Source organism: Salvelinus alpinus, chromosome 6 (genome assembly GCF_045679555.1).
Source record: "Salvelinus alpinus chromosome 6, SLU_Salpinus.1, whole genome shotgun sequence".
NCBI lineage: Eukaryota > Metazoa > Chordata > Actinopteri > Salmoniformes > Salmonidae > Salvelinus > Salvelinus alpinus.
In genome coordinates, this window is record NC_092091.1 from 76,385,706 (window position 1) to 76,399,830 (window position 14,125).

General features: G+C 44.1%; 2 protein-coding genes across 3 annotated transcripts in view; one reads left to right on the forward strand and one right to left on the reverse strand.

Annotated features, from left to right (window-relative positions):
- The first annotated feature begins 746 nt into the window (after window positions 1-746).
- On the forward strand, window positions 747-6,820 carry LOC139579397 (NHS-like protein 3). Of its 2 annotated transcripts, none has more exons than XM_071407983.1 (4): window positions 747-1,369; window positions 1,923-2,044; window positions 2,299-2,410; window positions 2,614-6,820. In XM_071407983.1, exons 1-4 carry the CDS (start codon window positions 1,072-1,074, stop codon window positions 3,663-3,665), a joined length of 1,584 nt encoding a protein of 527 aa, XP_071264084.1. In that variant the 5' UTR covers window positions 747-1,071; the 3' UTR covers window positions 3,666-6,820. The 2 variants fall into 2 exon arrangements, with proteins under 2 accessions (XP_071264084.1, XP_071264085.1); XM_071407984.1 differs by having other exon boundaries at window positions 747-1,363.
- Window positions 6,821-10,588: 3,768 nt separating this feature from the next.
- Window positions 10,589-14,125, reverse strand: part of LOC139579761 (von Willebrand factor A domain-containing protein 7-like) — a 33,387-nt gene continuing 29,850 nt past the window's right edge. The window contains exon 17 of the mRNA XM_071408582.1: window positions 10,589-11,788. Coding sequence (XP_071264683.1) covers window positions 11,387-11,788 — 402 coding nt within the window. The 3' untranslated portion in view covers window positions 10,589-11,386. The remainder of the gene's footprint in view (window positions 11,789-14,125) is intronic.

Below are 14,125 nucleotides of genomic sequence, written 5' to 3' on the forward strand. Positions count from 1 at the left end.
GAATAAATGGGAAAAAGGCCATTCCTGAACATAGGATGAGACATTCGTACCAATTTACTAGAGAACCAGTTTGGATTTAAGTATAACTTTTGTATGACTGATGCCTTTAGTGAGAGGTCTAATGCTTTAATATTTAATAAGTTCTGCCCTCCGAATTCATATTCGTTATATAAATAGGCCCTTTTAATTTTATCTGGCTTGCCGTTCCAAATACAATTTTATATTTTTTGTTCATATAATTTTAAAAGCAGGTCACTAGGTGTAGGCAAAACCATAAGCAAATAGATAAACTGTGATATGACTAAAGAGTTAATCAGGGTGATTTTTCCACAAATAGACAGGTATTTTCCTTTCCATGGTAGCAAGATCGTATCTATTTTTGCTAACTTTCTATAAAAAGTATAGCTCATCGATGAAACATTTGATCTCAAAACAGTTTTCTGTTCCCATAACTATTATCTGTTATGAACAGAGTGTACCATGTAGGCGATTTTTTTTTTTAAATCACGTTGTTTAGAAGGAGCGTCAAGGCGAATTGAGTTACTGCACAGGTGCAATTCAGAGGACCGGGAAATAACGGAAATATGCAGATGAATGCTAGAACGCGCCAATAGGATCTCGCTAGTTCGTGGTTGGCTCTGCCCACCACTTTCCTTGTTCTGCCCACTATGACTAATTTGTTCCCATTGGAAACAACAGGCTGTGTCTATCTTGGTCTAGTTATAATAAACCTTTGCTGAAGTCATTCCCAAAAAACAATAGCACTTCCGGAAACAAACCTACGGATCTGGTAGTGGGACAATCTACACTACGCTCCTTTCTGGAGAGAAAATGTCTTTATTTGAACAAAACCTTTGCATGTTCTCATGACTGTAAATAAGGTTGAAAATACAATCCGGCTAATTTGATAAAATTGTGTAAAATATTTACAGGAAATCTACACACCACTCAGTGCGTCACACAAAGCACTGGGTGCCGTGTCCATAGAATAAGAAGTTATGTTCTGATCAATCCTGTACGTTATATTCGAAATAATAATCGATTGTACATGTATATGAGTGTTGGTTGAAGATGGCTGCCACCAACATGTCGAACGACAGTTTTAAAATTCAGTTCGCCTCTGTTATGGAGAGTGTATTGAAGACTGCAGTCACCGAGACAACGCAACTTTTCGAAACAACTATTGCGGATCTGCGAGCCAAAATATCCAGAATAAAAGAAGAGAACGAGGACCTCAAATCGAGTCTTCGATCCCATGAAATAACGAAGAGATGGACCGGTGAAAGTGAACGCCAAACCTTAGAGCCCAGACCGAGTCAAAGTACAACACGTATCGGAAAATGTGACATCGGCGTTCAATGCGGTAAAGGTGAAAATTTAACTACTGTATCTATCTATCTATCTATCTATCTATCTATCTATCTATCTATCTATCTATCTATCTATCTATCTATCTATCTATCTATCTATCTATCTATCTATCTACGTTCAAATTACTCACCCATGATCACACATCCTGATAACTAGTTAGCTGAGCGTGTAGGCTCATAGCTAATTTTTTCCAAAACTACTTCATGTAGCTACGTTTAATTTGTATATACTACAATATTAGGCAGAACATATCGTTTTGAGAGGTGTAGTCTATATTATTATGCATTCATAAATGACTGATAAGAGATCCTTCATAACCTAGGGATTGATATGTCACCCAAAATGATAGGTATGTTGCAACCATAGAAATAGATAACATAGAACGTACTTGGAACCTCAAACACTGCCAATTTGACTGGATTCTATTTGTATGGTTGCAACACAGGATGTTGAAATGTTCTGTCACATCAGTTGGTTTCTAATCTTTAACTCAGAGTTTTTTGTGTGCCTTTTATCCTAAGTACATCTCTCTCCTGGTCTGGTATTTTCAGTTTGGGCGGTGGACCAGCATCTGCGGGATGAGAACCAGGGGACGGAGCTGCACTGTGGAGCGTATGACGAGGAGGGCAACCCACAGATGGCCTTTGTTCTGATCAAACAGGAGGTGGATTGGGTAAGACAGGCTTCTAGCCTGAGTCCCCACCTAGTCTAAGTCCCAGATCTTTTTGTGCTGTCTTGTCAATTCACCACCTCTCTATACTCAACCTGTTGTTGGTGAACCCAGAAAAAAGAAAAACCTTCACACTGCGCTTGCTAGTATCACTTGTTCATTTAAGATTATGTACATCGGCCTCACAGTCTTTGTCAGAGTTTTCGATGACCCTAAGCTTTTATGGTTGATTGTGCCATTGTCCCCCCCCCCATCAGGAGGCGGACTATTCTGATGACTACTCCCCCGGGTACATACTGCTGAAGAAGGAGGGGGGAGAGCCCCCGACTCTGGTCCGCAGACAACCTCTCAGAGAGTTACCAGGCAGAGGTAGGAACTAGGGAGAACTGCTTCTGAATCACACATCTTATTACAATGTATTAAAGAGTATTGGGATGAGAACCGGGCTCTAATAATATCTATAATAATCTCTCCACTGTTATTCTCTCTGTCTTTTGTTCTTTCTCTGTCTCTCTCTGCATCTCTCTCTTTCCACTATCCCCGCCACCTTTCTCCATCCTGTCCCTCTGTAGCCCTGGTCCCTCCTGGAGCCCTCAGGGCCCTGGTCAACCGTTACACCCAGGAAAGGCCTCCCACCACCCAGTCTACGTCAGGAGCCGCAGCGGCCGTCCTCCAGGGAGATCCAGACACCCAGGAGGTCCCCCAGGCTCTCAGCCCATCCCAGCCCAGGACCAGAGAGGTTACCAGTGGCAGTGCAGGCCAGGCCCCTGGAGCAGAACAGCAGTCACTGGTAATACCAGCAGCAGAGCCTCCATCAACATTACACCTGACAGCATCTCCTCAATCAGCAGCCACTATCCAGTCTACATCAACTGTCCTGTCTGCTGTAATGGCCCAGTCCACGGTAACTAGTCTGTCAAAAGAAACTGTCCAAATGACCACAGCGGTCCAGTCGACCGTAGCGGTGAAGTCGACAGCAGCAGCGTCAGAGCGCCCGCCACCTGTCCTCTCCGGGTTACCCAGAACCCCTCTTCAGGATACACAGCCCAGCTCCGTAGCCCCTCGTCCTCCTCGATCATCACCATCACAGTCTCACACAGACGTTCTACATGTAGCTCGTCCAATAGCAGTGCCCTCAATACAACCAGCTAGGCCTACAGCTGTACCTGATGGACCACCGGCCACACCACCAACACAACCGCAACCGTCTACAGTTTTGGAGCAGTTGGGTGTTGCCACGGAAACATCGCTAACACCACCGGTCCAGTCCGCTCCGTCTCCGACTGTGTTGACAGAACCTGCCGGCCCCCCTGAGAAGCAGGCGTCGTTGGTCACTGAGCATGTGCAACGCTCCTCCACTGTGCCACGACCGAAGTCACCTGCTGTCCCAGAGAGGATGTCTGATGATGCTCCTCCTCAGCTGTCAGCCCCTGCTGTAACTACACCCTCTGGCTGCTGTCAGATGTCTAAGACACAGTTTTTAGCTCAGTTGTCAGTAGTACCCCTAGTTCGCGCCCTGCCGAGGTTGGAGGAAGACGAGGAGGAAAAAGGGGGGAGGAAAATGAAGGGCAGGAAGATGAGGGAGGGCTTTCTTCCCTCCCTGCTACGTCTACGGAAGCTGTGACAACCAGGTCTGTCGCTACGGAGACAACCACCATCATTGAGAAAAAGGAGGAGATTGTTGTCCAGGTAGGCGGCAGCCGAAAGTCAAGTCGACGTGAAGCGCTCCTCTCTGGTCTCCGCCTCCGCTTAAGGCCCCGCCCCCAGGACAGCACGCCATCTCCAGTGGTTGCTAAGAAACTCAGAGGAGAGAGAACCGCCCCTATAGACCATGACTACTCAAAGGTGATGCAGAATGGAGAAGAAAAGTCCAGGGAATCACACGTTGACCAGGATGTAGTAGAGGACACCGCTAACGGTGAGACGGCTGACGACAAGTCTAGTGGACAAGGAAGTAGTAACCACATCATCAGTGAGGAAGAGGGAGGAGCTAACACTGATGTGACCTCTCCGACCAGACAGTCACCTATTGGTGGAGGTGTTTGATTAGGCGTCTCCAAATTCAAGAAGAGAAGCATGACCTGGGTGCAGGCTCAGAGAGGTTTGGCTCTAGCCCAGGCTAAGAGGAGTAGGTCAAAGGTCACCAAGGCCTCACAGAGAGCTCTGCGGTCAGAGCTAAGAGGTCTGGTCACACAGACACAGTTTCTGCCTTCTAACCCACAGCGCCGCCTGTCATACAGCCCCAGCCCTCAAGCTGCCTCCACATCCAGCCCATGCCGCACCAGCCCTCGCTAAGCTACGGGAGCGAACGTGAACCCTTCTCCTACCACCCCTCCTCACCCACAGCCTCACCCGTTCAAGGTCACTTCCACCACCCCTCGCCACTTAACACCTCGTTTGGTGGCTGCGGCGGCTTTACATTTGAAACGGTCTCCCTCCACCCCTCAACCTATTCCATTCACCGGCAGCCTTCGCTCTGGCTTCAAAAAGTCCCCCCCAGTGCCCACTGACTTTCCAGCAGGCGCGGCGATACCGCCAATCACAACCGATGTGGTCGCCACCGGTACCATACCAGCTCCAACAGTCTCCCCAGGCTCCACGGAAACGTCTCGCCAAGAACCAGTGTGCAGACTGCGGTCGCGTCCTGAGCAGCGCCGCTGCTTTAGAGAGTCACGCCTCCCTCCACACGGGGAAGCGCCCGTTCGTCTGCTCAGCCTGCGGCAAGGACTTCCCCAACCTGAAGGGCCTCAACCGCCACGCCTGCGTCCACGGTGAACAGCGTGGCCACCAGTGTCTGAAGTGCGACAAGACCTTTGTCTACCGCTTCGGCCTGACCAAGCACGAGCAGATGGTCCACAGCGGCCTGAGGTGGCACAACGGGGAGAAGAGACACTGGTGCTCGTACTGCGGGAAGGGCTTTCTGGATTACAATAATCTGAAGAGGCACAAATTTGTCCACACTGGGGAGAAACCTTACACCTGCACTGAGTGTGGCAAGCACTTCAAACAGACTGGCCATCTGAAGAAACACCTGAAGACAATACACAGAGACAGTTAGAGAGGACAGGTGACGAGTATTTAATGGCACCCTATTCCCTATATAGTGCACTATATAAGAATAGGGTGTATAGATGGGAATAATAGACATTCTCCATTTGTCAGTTCAAAACCCAGCCAAAAAGGTTTTAATGGGATATTGTGTGTAGTTTGGTGAGGAAAAAAAAAAATGTTGAATTTACATTTATTGTATTTAAAACAAAATCTGATTATTTGTACATTTTGTTTATTAAGAAGTTGTTTTGCCGAAAAGGAAGGTTATATTTAGTTTTATCGCGGTCACGCACATTATGGTTTTATGTTCGACGGGTTTCAATTAGTTTCATTTAAATTTGTTTTATGTTCTGTGCTTTCATCGCACTTTTGATCAATGACGTTCCTCATGGTTGGTTTAATGGATCATTTATAGAATGGTGTGGGCTGATAGATTTATGCCTAGCCCTAAAAGATAGCTTTAAGTTTATTCTAGGGTTTAACCTATTCATTACTGTTGAATGTTTAAAACCAGACATGACTTGTTTTAATAATTGTTCAGCGCTATTAGATTGGGAGGGTGCAGTGTCTCAGCGTCCAGGCACATGTTGGGCCCAACACTATCAGTCATTTGAAAGTTTAAACTGTCTAGGATGGGCGCTCTATGACATTGCAATATCAGATTTGCTACTTACACTGAAAATAAATCTGTCTCATCTCTCTGGGTCAGTTAGCAAGAACCAATTAAAGTTCATATGTTGGTTTGGCTATTGTGCCTCTATGTTGGAAATGTATTATTTCTCATATCAACTAATGGCAGTTGGACATCTACAGTGTTTTCAGAAAGTATTCGTACCCCTTGACTTATTCCACATTTTGTTGTGTTACAGCCTGAATTCAAAATGGCTTAAATGTTGATTGTTTTTTCACCCATCTACACACAATACCCCATAATGACTAAGTGATAACATGTTTTTTTTTTAGGCAAATTTTGTGAAAATCAAATACATAAATATCTCATTTACATAAGTATTCACACCCCTGAGTCAATACATTATTATAATCACCTTTGGCAGTGATTACAACTGTGAGTCTTTCTGGGTAAGTCTCTAAGAGCTGTGAGTCTTTCTGGGTAAGTCTCTAAGAGCTTTGCACAGCTGGATTGTACAATATTTGCACATTTATTATTTTCTAAATTCTTCAAGCTCTGTCATATTGGTTGTTGATCATAGCTAGACAGCCGTTTTCAAGTCTTGCCATAGATTTTCATACAGATTTAAGTCAAGACTGTAACTAGGCCACTCTGGAACATTCAATGTCGTCTTGGTAAGCAACTCCAGTGTGTTTTAGGTTATTGTCCCGCTGAAAGCAGAATTTGTCTCCCAGTTTCTATTGGAAAGCAGAAAACTAGGTTTTCCTCTAGGATTTTGCCTGTTTAGCTCTATTCCATTTCTTTTTTTCTAAAAAACTCCCTAGTCCTTGCCGATGACGAGCATACCCATAACGTGATGAAGCCACCACCATGCTTGAAAATGTGAAGAGTGGCACTCAGTGATGAGTTGTTTCGGGATTTGCCCCAAACATAGGGCTTTGTATTCAGGACAAATACAGTTTTGGAATATTTTTTTCTTTGCAGGTTTCCTTTTCACGCTGTCATTTAGGTTAGTATTGTGGAGTAACTACAACGTTGTTGATCCATCCTCAGTTTTCTCCTTTCACAGCCATTAAACTGTAACTGTTTTAAAGTCACCATTGGCCTGAGCTGTTTCCTTCCTTTCCAGCAACTGAGTTAGGAAGGATGCCTGTATCTTACCAGGGTCTAGCCCGCGGCATGTTATTCTTGTTCATATATCGTGACAAATAAGATACAAAAAAATCATGCCAAACGAAAAGTATTCAAACATTGAAAAACCCAGGTGGTATTATGAGAGATTATAAGAAAGCTCAAGAAATTGTGTTTTAACCCATATTTGATGTCGTGTTCACGTAATAGTCGGAACTAGGAAATTCTGAAATGTTCTAACTGGTTGCAGTTAATCACGGGCTGTGATCAACGAATTAACAAGTCTCAAATGTCGGATTTTCCTAGTTCCGACTGGCATGTGAAGGCGGCATACCCCCTTTTTTTGGCACTAGTGTACTTCCATATATATTTCACATTCAGTTTTGAAACTGGTACCAGGTTACCTTCTGACAAGGCTTGTGGGCGTTTGTAGAGCAAAATAACAGAATTGTCTGAGAGTCTCACCGTTTGATGGTGGATCATATTAGTTTGTAGCAGTGGAGGCTCCTCAGTGAATTAAATACATTTTAAATTGTAAAACATTATAAAATATATACTTTATAGATAAAACTATACTAAATATAATCACGTCACCAAATAATTGATTAACACACACTATTTTGCAAAGGTCTACAGTAGCCTCGAGCAGTCTATAGGGTCGCACATGATGTAGCCAGAGGACATGTAGTTTCTGTCCTCCTCTAGGTACATTGACTTCAATACAAAGCCTAGGAGGCTCATGGTTCTCACCCCCTACCATAGACTTACACAGTAATTATGACAACTTCCGGAGGACGTCCTCCAACCTATCACTGCTCTTGCAGCATGTTGTCCACCCAATCAAAGGATCAGAGAATACATCTAGTACTGAAAGCATAAGCTACAGCTATCTAGCACTGCAGTGCATAAAATGTTGTGTATAGTTGACTCAAAGAGAGAGAAAGACAGTAGTTGAACAGTTTTGAACAAATTAATTTATTCCAAAATGAAGGAGAAGCAAGAGATAAATAGAGAGTAATTTTATTTCAGTTTCACTTAGCTAGCAAATGCAGCAAGCTGTAATAGCCTACTGAATGGTGGATGCAATGTTAGCTGGCTGGCTATGACTTTAACACAACACTGGAACTCTTCCAAGTCAAGGAAAGATTTTGGTTTTACTAATGTATTGCCACCGAGGCCCGCCGGTGTAATTGCTTACTGACTGTACATTGTAACATTACTGCATGATTGTAGCGATTTTACTAAAGTCTTAGTTATATTAGCTATGCTATGACATGACTTTAGTTAATATGGTGACAACGGTCCAGGCTGTGTGTAGCGGTTTGGCTTGGAAATGTTTTTATTCGCCTGGTTACATACAGCTGATGTGTTGTGCATTGAAGTCCACAAGTGAAGGGAAGAGGTGAGCGGAGGAGAGCGCATAGATGTGAGAAGGAATACAATGTGGCTGCTATGAAAGTGAACTGTGTGATCAGGGGTGTATTCATTCAGCCGATTCTGTTGAAAAATGTTTCTTAAATGGAAGCAAATGGAACAAAACGGGGATAAACATAACTGAATTTGTCCAATAGAAAATATTGTTTTCAAATGCTGGCCTAATGATAGGGAAAATGTTAGTATCATGTACAGTCGTGGCCAAAAGTTTTGAGAATGACACAGCAAAGTTTGCTGCTTCAGTGTCTTTAGATATTTTTGTCAGATGTTACTATGGAATACTGAAGTATTCAAGCATTTCATAAGTGTCAACGGCTTTTATTGACAATTACATGAAGTTGATGCAAAGAGTCAATATTTGCAGTGTTGACCCTTCTTTTTCAAGACCTCTGCAATCCGCCCTGGCATGCTGTCAATTAACTTCTGGGCCACATCCTGACTGATGGCAGCCCATTCTTGCATAATCGATGCTTGGAGTTTGTCAGAATTTGTGGGTTTTTGTTTGTCCACCCGCCTCTTGAGGATTGACCACAAGTTCTCAATGGGATTAAGGTCTGGGGAGTTTCCTGGCCATGGACCCAAAATATCTATGTTTTGTTCCCAGAGCCACTTAGTTATCACTTTTGCTTTATGGCAAGGTGCTCCATCATGCTGGAAAAGGCATTGTTCATCACCAAACTGTTCCTGGATGGATGGGAGAAGTTGCTCTCGGACGATGTGTTGGTACCATTCTTTATTCATGGTTGTGTTCTTTGGCAAAATTGTGAGTGAGCCCACTCCCTTGGCTGAGAAGCAACCCCACACATTAATGGTCTCAGGATGCTTTACTGTTGGCATGACACAGGATTGATGGTAGCGCACACCTTGTCTTCTCCGGACAAGCTTTTTTCCCGGATGCCCCAAACAATCGGAAAGGGGATTCATCAGAGAAAATGACTTTACCCCAGTCCTCAGCAGTCCAATCCCTGTACCTTTTGCAGAATATCAGTCTGTCCCTGATGTTTTTCCTGGAGAGATGTGGCTTCTTTGCTGCCCTTCTTGACACCAGGCCATCCTCCAAAAGTCTTCGCCTCACTGTGCGTGCAGATGCACTCACACCTGCCTGCTGCCATTCCTGAGCAAGCTCTGTACTGGTGGTGCCCCGATCCCGCAGCTGAATCAACTTTAGGAGAGGGTCCTGGCGCTTGCTGGACTTTTTGGGGTGCCCTGAAGCCTTCTTCACAACAATTGAACCGCTCTTCTTGAAGTTCTTGGTGATCCGATAAATGGTTGATTTAGGTGCAATCTTACTGGCAGCAATATCCTTGCCTGTGAAGCCCTTTTTGTGCAAAGCAATGATGACGGCACGTGTTTCCTTGCCTTGCAGGTAACCATGGTTGACAGAGGAAGAACAATGATTCCAAGCACCACCCTCCTTTTGAAGCTTCCAGTCTGTTATTTGAACTCAATCAGCATGACAGAGTGATCTCCAGCCTTGTCCTCGTCAACACTCCCACCTGTGTTAACGAGAGAATCACTGACATGATGTCAGCTGGTTCTTTTGTGGCAGGACTGAAATGCAGTGGAAATGTTTTTTAGGAATTCAGTTCATTTGCATGGCAAAGAGGGACTTTGCAATTAATTGCAATTCTCTGATCACGCTTCATAGCAGTCTGGAGTATATGCAAATTGCCATCATACAAACTGAGGCAGCAGACTTTGTGAAAATTAATAATTTGTGTCATTCTCAAAACCTTTGGCCACGACTGTAGTAACCTAAACCTATCGCTGTTACATTGAACTGGCTCAATGAAATATGAATGACAGTTATCAAATATGCTGTAATAGAAATAAGGCCCTCCTCATCTTAAACGGCATTGACCGCCACTGGTTTGTAGCCCAAACTGTTTGGACGCTACACATGTTTTCGTGAGAAGACCGATTTTTGGGATGTCTGCTGGTCTGACAAACACCCCTGTAGGTGTTACCTTCCACCGCACATGAGGAATGGCGACATCGGCGGAATGAGACACAGACCATGCAAAAAACACATATCTTTAGTTTAAAAAGATGGATTTTGATGGAGATTTCTTTACTATGCCAATTATGCTGCTGCTCCCTAGGGGTGGGATGTGTGCAGTCGAAGCATTATTTACTCTAAACTGTGTCCTACGCATTAAACTACTAGCCTAGTCAAGCAGACTGACCACTATTTAGTTTCACTGATATGTGAAGTGAAACAGAATGTGATATCAGACGGGTTTCACATTGCTACTAAACTACCTCAGGTTATTTTTTTTCTTATAATACAGAGTCAGTAGGAAAGCAGAGATTTTTTATTCATGACAGATGTAAACTAAAGACTTACATTATGCTACAAAAATTTTAACATCTTACAGTGCAAATGACATGTTGAGAAAGTGCCTAGAGAGAGTACTACTGGCAGTTTTTTACAAAAGGGACATTCATTTTCATCGTGGCTTTGGCCATGTTTCAGGCTGACTACTTTGCAGACGCCTGCCAGATTTCACACATGGATAGGTGTTTAACATATCAGCTTTCCACATCATATAGCAATCTGATGCATAATTTCGCCGACAATTATGTATCACGCTAAGCATTTGTTGATGCAATGCAATGTCTGCGATATAGTCGGCCTGGAACGTAACCGTTAACATTAAGAGGCAGTGTCGGGAAGGCAGTCAATACATGAGCCTTACCCTATTACCATAACCAAGTGGGAAGGTGGCATTTACCACATAGGACATAGGAAAATCCCCTTGAACGCCCCTCCAACTGGTAATTACTAGTCTATCCCCCATGAGCTACAACTTCTCCCAAATGCTGTCCTCTGATGTCACCTGCTAAGGAAATTAACTCGATAACTTTTCATTTTCAGCAGTTAAATGCAACAAAACCTTATTAAAAGCAATCTATTCATATGGTTTTTGAAAACTATAATTAGTTGGCAAGCATGATGGCTGTACTTTGTGTTTATGGTTGTCGCAGCTGGTTGGCCATTAGCCAAATCAGTGTTTCCTAACAAGTTCTAAGCATGTGAATGCACTTCACAACGTTTAAATGACAGATTCCCACTTGGTTATGAACGCAGCATTAGATCAAATAAGTAGGTCTCTGAGGGACGTGGTGAAGAGAGCAGAGACCAGCAGACACACCAACAGTGGGAGGGACAGGGCAAGGGAGGGCGGTCCCGCGTTGCGGACGATGGAAAACCGACAGGTGCCGACATTCATGGCTTTGTCCACCGCCACCAGCTCCACTGTCAGAGAGCAGCACGAAGCGTTGAACGCTGCTGCAACAACCGTCTGCTTCAGGTCCGTGTGGGTGAGGCTGCCTATGCCCTGGAGGTGTGTGAGGCTGGCGATGCCCGTGCCGTTGACGCCATCGGTCAGGTTGGCAGAGAGCTGCCAGAAGGCAGAGCTGCAGGCTGCTGGGTCAGCTGGGCAGTCGACCACCGAGACGCTGACCACCTCACACTGGGGAGGGGTGAAATCTGTCACCTGCAATGGGGTGGAGATTAAGTGATGAGGAGAAAGAGAGACGTGGGTTCTATAAGTCTATTTCTGGCCCAGAGATGTGGTAGTACTTTCTCTGACCACCAGAGGACTTGTGCGGCTGAGCGTCAACACTTAAAGAGGAGCTGAACTCAAAAAACAACTTATTTGGTTGAAAATGGCCTACATGGCATCGCTATTAGTCAAATACATATTTTATTAAACAATATATACATATTATTTAACTAGGTAAGTCAGTTAAGAACAAATTCTTATTTACAATGACGCCTACACCAGCCAAAACCGGACGATGCTGGACCAAATGTGCGCCGCCCTACGGAACTCCCAATCACAGCCGGTTGTGATACAGCCCGTTGCCATTAACTTGTCCAGATATTTTTGGTTGACAATTTGCATAGAAAATAGATGCCTCCTACAGTGCGTTTCCACTGAATGGTCTTGTCAATAAAAATGAGCTGGACGGAATGACGTCACACCTACAACAACTTTGTGGCTAAAAACCAAGTGTTGGTTCAAAAAATGAAGTAGTTGAAGTGTTTATCCATTTAGGGAAATTGATGAATGAACTGCAGACAGCCTGTATGCCCTCCCACCTCTCTGTTTCATGTCTCAGGTAGCCTGCAGACAGCCTGTATGCCCTCCCACCTCTCTGTTTCATGTCTCAGGTAGCCTGCAGACAGCCTGTATGCCCTCCCACCTCTCTGTTTCATGTCTCAGGTAGCCTGCAGACAGCCTGTCTGCCCTCCCACCTATCTGTTTCATGTCTCAGGTAGCCTGCAGACAGCATGTATGCCCTCCCACCTCTCTGTTTCATGTCTCAGGTAGCCTGCAGACAGCCTGTATGCCCTCCCACCTCTCTGTTTCATGTCTCAGGTAGCCTGCAGACAGCCTGTATGCCCTCCCACCTCTCTGTTTCATGTCTCAGGTAGCCTGCAGACAGCCTGTATGCCCTCCCACCTCTCTGTTTCATGTCTCAGGTAGCCTGCAGACAGCCTGTATGCCCTCCCACCTCTCTTTTTCATGTCTCAGGTAACCTGCAAAAGCCCGCATGGATAGAATGCAAGAATTGACCAAAATTTGGCATATTCTAATAATTCTAATGTGCCAACGTGTCGCCACAGTCAGCGCCATGATGAAACTTGCGCTCTAGTAGATCTGAAATAATTGGATGTTGAAACTTGTATCCAGCCAATCAGAAAGTCAAGGCGAAGCAATTCAGGGATTCTTGAAAGTCAGGACAAGGATCCTGCAAAGACACATTCTTTTTAATAGTTGAAATATAGATTTAGCAAGCAGTTGGCATTTAGAATCACATGCCCTGCATACCTTCACAATTATTATTCATCATTTATTTTTTGGTTGAATTAACCTGGATCAAAAGAACCTGCCTATTTACTGCAAAGTGTAAATAGGATAATTTTGGTCATAGAGTCAGTTTTGATCAAAACAGAGATGAGTAATTGAGGTCATCGCTTTTTACCTGAGGGTTGGGCTTTGATTTCAAATCTCTTGCCTACACGGGACCACTGCCAGGCAGTCTACAGTTGACGCTAATCAAATCATCCAGAGTACAGGTGCCAGTTGTGCTGCCGTACATTATTTCACAGCCAATCTAACCAGTAGCATGCAGAGCTTTGGAATTGTTCATACAACAATCTAGTGTCACACATTTTAATGTTGAAAGAATTTGTTTAAAAAATAAATAAAAGGCTTGTAATTTTCTCCAATTGAAACATCTTCACATTCGTGAGCTACGGTTAGCATCAAACAGCTTTGATCAGAGATGTGGATATATGATGATGCTTATGTCTCCGCCATAACAACGGGATTCTTTGTCCACGAAGCGGAACGGCGGGCTGTCGAGCACCCGCCTTTTACAGGTTTTGGTTTCTCCATTTATGTTTCGAGGTTGGACTTTAGCACATTAGCACGGTTAGCAGTGTGCTTAAGGTTAAGATACATTTTTTTAAGAAGATAAATTGTAGAAATAGGCGGAGTTTATGACTTTGTGGCTGTTGTAACTTGTGACGACCAGGGACAACTCCGATACAAAGTGTTTTTTCTCAAAGTTACAGGGATGTCACATGTCCTACTTATTGTTAACAGTACACTCATAAACTAATCACTGTAAAACTTATATTAGATCAAATAAACCACATGTAGCAAATAAGCCATGACATTTTCTGTTAATCAAATTCACCACTCATTGACCTCCATACAGAAACTCCTCATTTGGTGAGCGAACAAAACAAAAAAACGCCCCCTGCCAGAGAAAACAGATTTTGGGCCCAGTTTTCCCTCTCTTCACCTCTTTCTCTTTGA